The sequence below is a fragment of the Cyanistes caeruleus genome, chromosome 1 (genome assembly GCF_971803275.1).
Source record: "Cyanistes caeruleus chromosome 1, bCyaCae1.hap1.1, whole genome shotgun sequence".
Taxonomy (NCBI): domain Eukaryota; kingdom Metazoa; phylum Chordata; class Aves; order Passeriformes; family Paridae; genus Cyanistes; species Cyanistes caeruleus.
In genome coordinates, this window is record NC_141701.1 from 133,305,211 (window position 1) to 133,317,305 (window position 12,095).

The 12,095-nt window shown below is 36.0% G+C and overlaps 1 protein-coding gene across 2 annotated transcripts in view; it reads left to right on the plus strand.

The window, feature by feature from the left end:
* The window catches only part of MALRD1 (MAM and LDL receptor class A domain containing 1), a 246,864-nt gene that overhangs the window by 19,380 nt on the left and 215,389 nt on the right, over window positions 1–12,095 (plus strand). For both annotated transcript variants that reach the window (XM_086859185.1, XM_023920197.2), the window contains exons 7-8: window positions 3,550–3,707; window positions 10,251–10,343. In XM_086859185.1, coding sequence (XP_086715311.1) covers window positions 3,550–3,707; window positions 10,251–10,343 — 251 coding nt within the window. The remainder of the gene's footprint in view (window positions 1–3,549; window positions 3,708–10,250; window positions 10,344–12,095) is intronic.

A 12,095-nucleotide genomic window follows, 5' to 3' on the forward strand; every position in this document is an offset into this window, starting at 1 on the left:
AGATGGTGCCTCAATGCCAAAACAGAACAAAACTGCAAAAGTAATTGTATGTATTTTGTGCTTAAATTAAGTTTTGTTTTGACTGTTTAATAAGGGCATCATGAGCACTCCTCCTGGAGAGACATAAAGCATTTTATTGTAAGAATTAATGAGTTTTTTTCAGGTATTCATGAAACATTTAACATAAGAATTCCTATATAAACTAATAGCTGATTTGTTCTCCACTTTATTCTTTGTATGAGATCTGTGCAAGAGTTTGGTGAAATTAAATTCCATCAAGTCAAATCCATCTAATCCTACAGCCCTTGTGTGTGTGGTTTTTCTTCTGTTTTGTTTTGATTTTGCTACTTGGCAGTTTGATTTGTGTAGTACTACTCTGCTTGAGCATATAGTCTGGAACTTCATTTTAAACCTTTTATTAGGGCAACTGTAAATAAACAATTATTCTAGAAAATAGTGACTTACCTTTAAAATCAATAAAATTAATCCAGCTGAAATTTTAAGAAGTAAAGAGCATAACTGGTTTTTGAAGTTGCTGTCTAGTATGTGTCTATGGATTTATGGGAAAGGTTTTTGAAACCTTAATGGATGTAAATCTCTAAGTGTTGTATTGTGAGATGGAATTGTCTTGCCTGCTAAGTATTTGGCTTGTGTACTGAGGCTGCCTTCAGAGGGGTCAAGTGCTGCTAGCTGTAGTAGAACAGTTTGTGATGCAGCCTTGATGAACTGATATTGTGGAGATTACTGCTTGAACTTTGAACCCAAAGAAATGGAGCACATCTCATTGACAGAAGCAGAATGAATGTTAGATATTGTTTTCATTTTATAAAAAGCTTTTAAAAATAAATTTTAACATGCATTTCAATACAGTCTAGTAACCATAAGTCAAATTATCATTGAATAGCAAGGAAATGTGTCTGAGTGTATGCGCTATGTTAAAAAAAATTTTTACAAGTATGTATAGTGGAGAGCATAGAATAAAGCAGATTTTTTTTTCCCCCTTTAAATGTGAGAACAAGAGTCATATCATCTTTCAGTTTCCACTGGGGAATCTAACAAAAAAGAGACTTTTCATTTGATTTTATTTGAAAACCCTCCCTGAAAGTCATTGTATCTGTGCCATACCTTAACATGACACCTTAAGGGCCAGTAACAAGGCATGGATTTCCCTTTTAAGGCAATATTGAGAACAGAAAAGATACTGAAATTCTCTAAGAGCTTTTACAGGACTATATTACAGACACTGTCTATGGAAAGATAATCTATTTGGAAATGTTTCCTGCATAGGTGATTTGGCATTATTGTAAAGATATGCACAGGCAGCTGAGCAGGCTGAATTTCCCCAGATGCTTGGGGACATTTCCTGTGCTTCTAAGTCATAAAGAAAAATGAAAATGTGTGAAGAAACAGGCACGAAAACAACACACAGAATTTAATCCATCATTAGCATTGAAAAGTATTGAAAAATCTGAACTATGATTGCTGACCTCTCAACACAATCAGTATTTCTATTCATGCAGATGTATGGAGACACAAATTAAGAGGTTGAATATTAAAAAAAATTCTAAAACTAAAGAAATGGAATGCAAACTGCAAAAATCCCATGCTTCAGGACTCAAACTTGCAACACAAATAGAGCTTAACTAGACTTTATATTCTGATTTTGATGAAAGCTTTTCCTTCTGTAAATAGAAGAGAGGTAAGAAGTAACATTAAATGAATCTAAAAGATTAGAGGTCTAAACAATTATATTTATAAAGAAAAGATTTCTTATAGTCTTTGAATAATCCTCCCTTGCTGGTATCCCTAAATGTAATAAAATACTTTCTGTCCTTGGAAGACTTTTCCTTTGTTCCTTTATTGCTTTATTTATCTAGTTTTGCATTGTAGCAATTTATCTATAATTTTGCCTCTTAATTTCTCTAGTGTCAGAAGTTTTTACAGAGGCTTTATATTCCCCCGTAATACTGTTCAGAAAGTACTTTTTTCTTGTTTTCTTTATTGATCTTTCATATGTGCTATCGTATTTTCTGTAGTTTATGTTTCTTACATTGGATTAAGCAGAAGCAGCCACAATACTTGCATAAAATGCATTCCCTTAAGAGGAGTAAGCATGCTTTTTTGGACACAGGATCATTCTGGGTGCTTCATGGGACTTTGTTTTATCTAGAGTAGTGAATTTGCTTTCTTGTCAAAAAATCATGTCAAGTCCTCTATGCCCTGCTTTTAAAGATTCAAGCACTTGAATGCAGGGGAAAAAAAATGTCAATTATCAATGGGCTCAGAAATTATAATTGGTTGGTTTTATATTTGCTTATATTATGAGTTAGATAAAACAACTGGTAGCATATCTTCTAGTGTTACATATTTCTCTTATGCACAAGATAGTAGTCATAGAAGTGTAAATGCTTTGTTCATGTCTGTCAAAGAGAAATCTGTGTTAAATCTACAATATTTCCTCATACAAAGATTAGTTGCTGTGGAATGAAATTACAAGCTTAACTCCAAAGAAATTTCAAGAATATATTGCAGTGTAAATCATTGCAAAAAACAAAGAGTAAACAGGCAACAAAAGGAAAATAACATGGTCCTTTATAAAAATGAGCATTTTTCTTGCGAAATGACACTTTTCTTCCTTCACCTTGAGATTGTGCAATATTTGCATTTGAGATAAGTTGTATTTTGGAAAAAAAAAACCCATAGAAACTGCAGACTTATGACCTTTAATCAGTCCTTGTTTATTATTTTAATAGCTGCTGCAGGAGGCAGCAAAATATTCAGTGACTCAGGAGGCAGGAGAAAGAGCTGATATATTTAGTAAAAAATATTTAGCCTTTTTATTTCTGAAAACTAATGACACTGCTGAGGGGATGGAGAACTCCTTTAGGTCTCTGTAGGAATGCTTTTATAAGGGCCAGCAGGTCAAGGAGAGCACAAATTGCTTTTCTGCTTCAGGTGGAAAGACAATATGTTCCAACATTTTGTTGAAGAAGTTCTGTCTGAGAAGTAAAGACCTTGATTACACGGTGGAGATGATACTGCTTCCTCCAGCAGTAATGCAGATGACCTTTTGTTTTGTTTTGTTTTTTAAGCACTGCTGTAAAGACCACATTTCCTGGAAACCACAGTGGGAAGAAAGCCCAGTTTTCACATAAATTTGCCAGTAGATATTGAGTGGTTATAAATGTAAGGAGGTGGAGCTGGGACTTCTTGCAGGTTTTAGCATGCAAAGTAAAAACTTTGAGATATTATTGACTGATGAAATTTGTTGTTGATGGGGATATCTTTGAGTAAAATGAAGATATATCTATCTATCTACACATATATGTAGTTCTAGATTAGATATAGATATAGAGGTGTATATATATAATAGGTAACAGATGACATCCAAGTCACATCATCAACATGATGATCAGATTTCATTCTTGCTGGGACGGGTCTTTGGTGTAATTGCATGAGAGCAGTTCTTATTTTCCTTATTTTTAAAGACTGAAAAAAAAAAGTGTTTTGTGAAAAAGTGACCTTTATTTCCTTTCCTTTTTTCTTCAGGCCATTTCAAGTGGTTAGATGCTAATTACAGTGCTTTATATGAAAGGGCCCATCTAAACAGCTCCATGTGTCATTGTTCCAGCAAGAATTGCCATTTTCAGTTTCACTACTCCATGGCAGATAGCAGTGTTCTCAAGGCAGTGCTGCTTATGAACCAGGTAAGGGGAAATGTGTTCACTTCCAAAAGGTAAAGGTATGGCAGCCCAGGTGTTACCAGACAGATGAAAGATACCTGCTGCTACATGCCTGTCCCCTGAGTCAGTTTGTGCAAAAAAAAGTAACTTGGTACCATTCCACTGGGCTGTGCAATTGCAAAACCTGGGTGTTCGCCATCTCAGCTATAAACTAATTTGATAGGTGAATGTTCTGCAATGAGACTTCAAGGACAAACCCAGCTATTACAGAATAAAATCAATTGCAGATTTCAGGGGGGAGATCTATAGGAACAGTTTTTCTAGACTCTTTCTTGCTATGGAAATAAGAAAATAAATGCTTTTGTCTGTGGAGACATATTAAAAAAGAAAGTTGTTGACTTAAGATAACTGGAATGTTCTTGATTAAATACCTGCTTTTCTCTGCCCAAATGTTAGAGCAGTCATTTTTCTATTCTTCTACCTATTAGTGGATAAAAGAGCTCTGACAGAATGAAACACAAATGTCAGTTGAGCATTGCTAACTATTTCCATCATTCTTAGCTCCCTTACCTTGTGAGACTTTCCAATATTAGGATGTTCTCTTTTGGAAGTGTGGTTTAATAGGTTAGTATTGATGCTTTGCACTGCTGCTTAATGAAAGCAAGAGCAGTAGAGCTGTTCTCATTAAGTTAATGGCTCTCATATCTTGATGCTGGAGTTGAATTCTTATCACCCAACAATACACATTTTGAAATGTTAGGTCCACTTCATTCACTACGATAAGACGCTAAAAACCCCAAAGTGTAACACAACCAAAAGGTCTTAAAATAAGGACAGGTAATGGAAATAATTTATTTCCTTCCAATTGTGTCTTTGAATATTCATGAAAACAACCCCAGGCTTTTGCTCATGTTTCATTTATAAAAGCCAATAGTTGTATTTTTCTGTGACCCATTACTGTGTCAGGGAATTGTAACACAATCAGTGTTCTGTTCAGAACGCACAGAGTTTTGTGCCATAGTACTTGCCAATAAATTCCCAGGTATGACACTCACAGCAACCTTGAGACAGAATAGGAATATTGATTTCAGCAGCTCGCCTAAGTAGCATCAATGGACCCAATTTAAGAGTTTTCTTTCCCTGAAAACAGAGCAAATTATGTAAGTGAAAACCATAAGAAAACTGACATCTGAGTTCCCATTGAACTGGGAGCCTAGATTGAATTATTGATAAGCTGGTTCTTACATGCTCATTAGAAGAACATTTTCTGGCATTTATTACATCAGCCCACTCTGTTTTCAGAGATTCTCTTAGCCCTTTTATGTTTTAGGTATTGAATTTCTCCTTCAATCAGAAGCATATTTATTGCACATAGACTTATTTAAAGCTGATGTGAGTTACTCATATTGCAAAATTTGCTAGAAAAATCTTCAGAAGCATAAGCTTCTGCTGGTAATTTCAGGAAAAATAAAACAACCTACAGCCCCATGTTTAAGACTTCTTAAACTGAAATAAAGGGAGAGTTGGCTTTCACACGTTTTGCTACTGTATCATTAGGTTGTTTATGAAAGACAAATGAATCTTCAAAACTAGCCAATACTAAGAAACAGAAGTATGGGTTGAGTGCTTGTTCTGACTCTGGAAGACAACAGAGCTGCTGTCCTGGAAGTTGTCTTTCGAAATAACCTCTCAATTGCGTGTACCTTGCAGTTTCCTGCACATCCTACTGCTGTACTTATTGATCAAAACCTCTCGTCTTTGAACTCTTGTTAAATCCCAGCACTGACAGGCCCAACACACCTGGAGACTGGATTATATCCAATGTACAGTTTCAGTACTGTTCTTAGAGGCAAGAGACACAGATGTTGTAAAGTTATCCCTGGCTTTCCTCACTCTTTCAACAGAGAGAGCAAAGATGAGTGAAGATATTTTCTAATACAGATATTATGGTATCAATCAGAAGACAACAAATTTAAATTGCTCTTGGGTATGAAAAAGGATAAAGAAAATGGACTCCATTTGTCAGCAGTAACCTGTTGTTTACTTATATTTAACTTGCAGTCCATGATAATCTGCAGCTTTTACTCTTTTATTGATGGCTTGCCAAACTGCTCTTCTTTAAACACTACTGAGGTTTCTTTTGTAATTGTGATTCATGTCTTTGAACTTTGTCTTACTGGTTTGGAACTGGTTTCTGCATACTGAGATGATTTTAAATGCAAATTATATCCTTCAGAGTGCTTTTAATTCCTCCCAATATAGTATTATCTATGTTGTTTTAAAAATTATTTTTCATCTGACTCTCCACACTCTCCAGTCAGTCAGCACTACAATTATATCAATCTCCGGAATGGACACATGCAGAACATTATTAGAATTTTCTTTTAGTTTAATAGAAAACTATTGACATCTCCTCTCTGAAATAAGCTCTCATTTCTATTTGCACACACATTTTACAGTAATTTTATTTGCACCAAATCACCATAATTTTTTTAAAGCATGTGTTATATCAGATTGTTAATAAACTTTAATAAAAGGAGGTAACTAATTTTTCAAGTCTGTTTATGATTAAAAAAAAAAAAAAAGATTACACTGCTAAACACAATTTGCTCCTCATCAGAAGCAGCTAATGTTGGTTTCTGTTTGTAATTCTTTAGCTACTTACAAGGATGTTAGCAATTTGTTCCCTTGTCTTAAGAGTTGTTCAGCATCTTCACTATAATTGCACTTTCTGTATTTATCCCTTAGCTGCCATATATATCCTTTGTTCTCACAATTGTCTAATTTCCTCCACATTCTCCACAGATTCTCAGAGTTTGCTGTTGATAGTAAAATATTCCTTCCAGTGTGCAACCTTTACTTAAAAGTTTGCAATTTCATTCCACTTTTCAGTACTTCTGGCTTATACGTATTTGTAACACTATTTGTCTATTCTGGTCCATGTTTGAATTTCCATTTTGCAATATTAACTGTTCAACTAACATAAAATATTCACAGTATCATAGAATGTCCTGAGTTGAACATAAAATATTCACAGAATCATAGAATTTCCTGAGTTGGAAGGTACAAACTAACATCATCAAAGTCCAACTCCTGGCCCTGCACAGGATACCCCAAGTGTCACACCATGTGTCTGAGAGCATTGTCCAAACACTTCTTGACCTCTGCCAGGCTGGTGCTGTGACCACATCCCTGGGGAGCTGTCCCAGTAACCAGCCTCCCTCTGGTTGAAGAACCTTTTCCCAGTATCCAGCCTAACCCTCCCCTGACACCACCTCAGGCCATTCCCTCAGTTCTTGTCACTGGTCACAAGAGAGATCAGTGCCTGACCCTCCTCTTCCCCTCACTATGAAGTTGTAACTACAATGAGGTCTCCCCTCAGTCTCCTCCAGGCCAAACAGACCAAGAGACCTCAGCTGCTCCTCACAAGGCTTCCCCTCAATGTCCTTCACCATCCTCATGGCCCTCCTTTGGACACTCTAACAGTTTAATGTCTTTTTTATATTGTGGCACCCAGAACCACTCCCAGCACTCGAGGTAAGGCCGCCCCAGCTCAGAGCAGAGCGGGACAATTCCCTCCCTTGCCTGGCTGACCATGCTGTGCCTGATGACCCCCAGGACAGGGCTGGCCCTCCTGGCTGCCAGGGCACTGCTGGCTCATATCCAACTTGCCACGGCCCAGGACCCCCAGGTCCCTTTCCATTACACTGCTTTCCAGCATCTCATTCCCCAGTTTTTACATTCAATTAACAAAATTAACTGTCTGTTAACTGACAGATGTATTTTAACATTTTTGGTAAAAACAGAAATCAAATAATATAATGTTGAGTCTATAATTTGCTGTTCATTAATTGTTTGTTACTCCCTTTAGACAATGGGCTTATTCTTCCTTGTATTGTCTTAATCTTTACATGTTGTATGGCTTTGAAAAACACAGAAATTAAGCAATAAAAGATACTTTCAACTAATGCTTATATGTGCAGGTATATTCGTATCCTAATGCACTAAAATTTTTCTATGTGTTCAACAACACTTGCAAAAGTCATGTGATACACTCCTCTGCAGAAAGTAAAGTTGATTAATCATTGTGGGGGAACAAATAAGCCTTTGTTGTAAATTACTCTCTGAAAAGAGAAGTAGGGACAAAATAATGGGTGCAGTTACACAGCAATGCATGTATTGATAGAGAAATATAAAAAAAAGATAAAAGGTATTTTATAAATGGAGACTTTTATAAAAAGTTGTGATTTCTCTTCCATCCTTCAAATCTGAGTGGCATTATCTCAGAAAAAAACATTGTGGGGAAAAGGAACAATTCTTGCTCATTTTAGCTTTACAAAAAGTTGTTTATTGATAGCAATATATCACAGTAAGGGGAATAGACTAAAGTTATCTTCAGCAACTGCTCCCCTGCATCACCAAAATAAATCTTGAAGGAAAGTACTGGAAAAGCAATACCTTCCATATTTTAGAAGAAGGCTAGTGACACAAGGAATGTGCTAGAGGGGTTAACCCATTTGTAGCAAAGAGATGGAAGGATATGGCAAGCAGGGTGAATACTGGAGGTATTGTGAGGAAAAGAAATTTTATTGTTGACTTATTAGAGCTGTATAAATCACAGGGCAAAATCTGTTTAAAATATTGGTTCATCTGAGGTGACTTACAGCTTTCAATGTAAATAAAAGTCCCAAAAGGTCTGGCTACTGTACAGAAAACTCAAGTTTACTGCTGCAAGCTATTTGTATTAAAATTAGTTTGAAGGAAAAATGGTTATGGGGCTGGGTTTCTAAGCTGTTATCTGAATGTGAACAAAATTATATTATTGAGGTGCATCCAGTCAAATACACAGCAAATACAGTGCTCCCCAAAAGATATACAAAACACAAAAAATGTATTTGAAGAGTTTGTACAAGCAGGTGAGCGGGAGCATGTTAAATAAAAGCTGAAATGTAACCACAGGCTATGGTTTTAACCTGCCTTGCAGTATGGTTCCTAGTACATCATCCTTTTCTATGTCTTAAATGTGCCTAATGTAGGCTAATCTATTTCCTTTGGGAGCTGAATTATTTGGTAAAATTAAGCAAGTTTTATCCCGAATGAAGTGTCCTCAGTATTCAATGACTTTTGCTGAATATGTCATGTAAACAAGTGGACTAATACATCCTATACTAATGTAGAAACTCACAGCTGACTTTTATTTCTGAAATCAGGTATGTGCTTTATTCAATTTGAACTCTTCTGTCATTGTTTGAAAATAGCGTATTGCCTCAGCCCTGTCTTGCACTTCTCCAAAACTGATCTTTGAACACATGTTCAACAGGAATTTAATCTTCCAGCTTTGCTAATATGTCAGAATGGCCTTGGTAGGAAAAGAGCATTAATTGTCTGCACATCACAAATCATACCAATTTTGTTCTGCTGGCTCGCAGCCTATCAAGCCGTAGACAGCCCGTTTCTCCTCTCTTTTATATTATAATCCAGGAAAAACTATAACTGTCCTTTTCTGTAGTATTGCTAACATGCTTATCATAACCCCTTTCATTAATATCCTGTAAGATAAATAATTTTTATACTTTCAATTTCTCTTCACACAAGAGACTCTCCATTTCTCTTATCCTGCTTTGCATCTTTTTCTGAACTGCTGCTAATTCTGTAATATCCTTTGCAGAAAAGGTATGACCAACACTGTGCAGCTTCCTAAAAGTAGTTTCTCTATTGATATTTTTAATGGTAAGTCTGTTTGTATGTATAGCCTATATTAACTTTCCCTGAGTTTTTTTTTCTGCCTTGCTGGTTTTTCTCTATTTTGCAACTGCTTCTTGAAAAGATTTTGTGTGGGTATATAAAGTTCAAATTTCTGCCTTCTTTCCTTCTTGCCTCAGTATGTTCCAAGTGGGATCGTGACCAGAAGCAGAGTGAGTGCGAGATACTTTTGTCAGATTATTGAATGAAAAGGGCTTGGGGTTCTTGCATAAAGGGAGCCTTACCATATGTAGCACTCTTCCTGTTATCCTTAGGAGGTGGAATGAAAATGGGGGGATTAAGGTAACTCAGGGCATGACTAAATGTTGTTAGGTTGTACTCTGTGCACTTGCTTTACAGATTAAAAAAAAAAAAAAGTTTTTAGCACAATTGATGGGGTAATTCTGGCAGTCCCAAAATCCAGTTCTAAGAGAACTAAATCTAATTAATTACACAACATATTATAAGCAGTTATTTATGAAAAGAAAACTTGTGTAGAGAACACCATGGAAACATATTGTTAAATTCAACAATAACATGGCTTAATTTACATATTAATTAACTTTAATTCTACAAACTGAACTCCTGATAATTATATTATTAGTCTGTTTAGTCACAGCAAATATGTGTTGTTTCCCCTCTTTCCAATAGACCTCAGTACAGAGATTGCAAATGAATATGAGAAGCTCTTTTTTCCACATAGGGCGACTTTGCATAAAATGATTGTTTGGCAGGGAGATGAAATAATGGAGGACAAAAAATGGCCTTGATAACTTCTGGAGGAACAAAAATCATCTGTATAACAATGTTTTCTACATTTTACAGGAGGAACATGTCTTGTGGGAAACCAACATCATGACTAATAAGGAATGGGTCCAAGTGAATATACAGCTTCCAACAGAGCTAGAAAATACAAAGGTATGAATGAAAAAGGCATGTTCTCAATTTTTGAAGATGCTTTACTTCATTGTTTGTAAATCTTCTAGGAAGTCCAAAAATTTGTTGAAATTGTTTGTGTATTGAATGTTTTGCTATTTTTTCATTGCTTCAATATAAGTAAATCTCTGGTTGTAGCACAAGGAAGCATCTACGCAAACATGACATACAGAAGCTGCTGGACTTGAATAATATGCAAAAAAGTGAATACAAATCTCATCTGATTCTAATTAGTCATCTGAGTTAAACTCAGGAATTACCAACTCATTTAAATGTATATACATTATTGAGATGATGTAAATGATCTTTGTAGAACTTCAGTGAAATGATGTAAAACACTAATTGAGAAGATACCGTCTCCTTGAAATTTCAGACACAGAGATAAATGCTAAATTGCAACCATTTAATTTTTATATTATTTTACAAGTTTCCATTCTAAGTAAATTTTACCCATTTACAGGGGTTTTTTTGTAGTTCTGTAAGAAACCATCATATTTTACTGCTTCAGCGATCAGCTGAAAATATAATCTCCATGAAAGGACAAAAACTTTGTCCTTTGCAGGATTTGATGTTTTGACAGATGTTAGAGTGAATGCCTTTCAGCAAACTAGTAGATTCTAAGCGTGTGTTCTTGTGTGTGTCTCTCCTTTTCTCACAAGGATAATATTGAATAAACAAACAGATGTGTAATTAAGCTATCTATAGTATATAGAAATAAATAAACAAACGCCTGCTCAGGTTGCATGTATATAAGTAGGAAGACAAAACTATATATTCTTTCACAAAGAGTGCAAGGATCCCTCCACTCAGGGAAGAAAACCTCCTATCTTTAATTTGTGCTCATTTTATATTTTCAGCACAACATTTGGCTTTTTGAACTGGTATAGAGAGAATGGAAATTAATAAGAAGACTTTCTCAATTTTGAAGAAATTTTCTTCAGTGGAAGATAATGACCTATATAACTCTTACATTTTAGAAAGAAAAATATCTCTTGAAATTTCACTCCAACCTGATTCCCAGGCTTTGGGGAGTGTGCTAGACCCTTCTGCTTATTCTCCAAATCACTTCTGTTCTAGTTTCCTTCTGTTTTGTCAGATACTCTTACACAGTGCTTTCTGACCCTTGCACATAAGTATTTTCTGAGACTCACACTTTGGTCATGTCCCCACCTGCCAAAACCCACAAATCTATTTTTATTTATTCCTCCAGCTCCTGCTCTTGTTTCTCAGTCCTTTCTTTTATTGCCATCCTAATCTTTTTGATGAATCCAAGCTTTCTTCCTCTTGCTTGCTGCTTTAACTCAGGTGAAAGAAGCCTGGAGAGCAAAAATGGGGTAATTTCATTGCATTGAGAGCCAGCAGAGATGGGCTCCACCGTGGCCAGGAGCAACAGATGTCCTGGAACTTCACTGCTATAAATCAGCTTGTGCTAAATCTGCTCAGAGCAAGGGAACTCTGTCAGAGAGAGAAATGCTCCTTGAATGTCTGTGTCTATGTCAATAGCAGTAAAATAAGCAGGGTGAGGGCACAGACCCAGGATTGGTGTGATTGCCCAAATAATTACAACATCAGCATGGTTCCTAGAAAGCTTTTGACATAAGCAAATTGGCCACCTCCCATCCAGTGCCCAGAGCAGCTCCAGGATTACAAGCAGGTAGGGACCGACCCCACTGCAGAGACTGGGTGACTCCATTTTATTTTAGGTGACAAAACAGTTCTTAAGCTCTGCTGTGC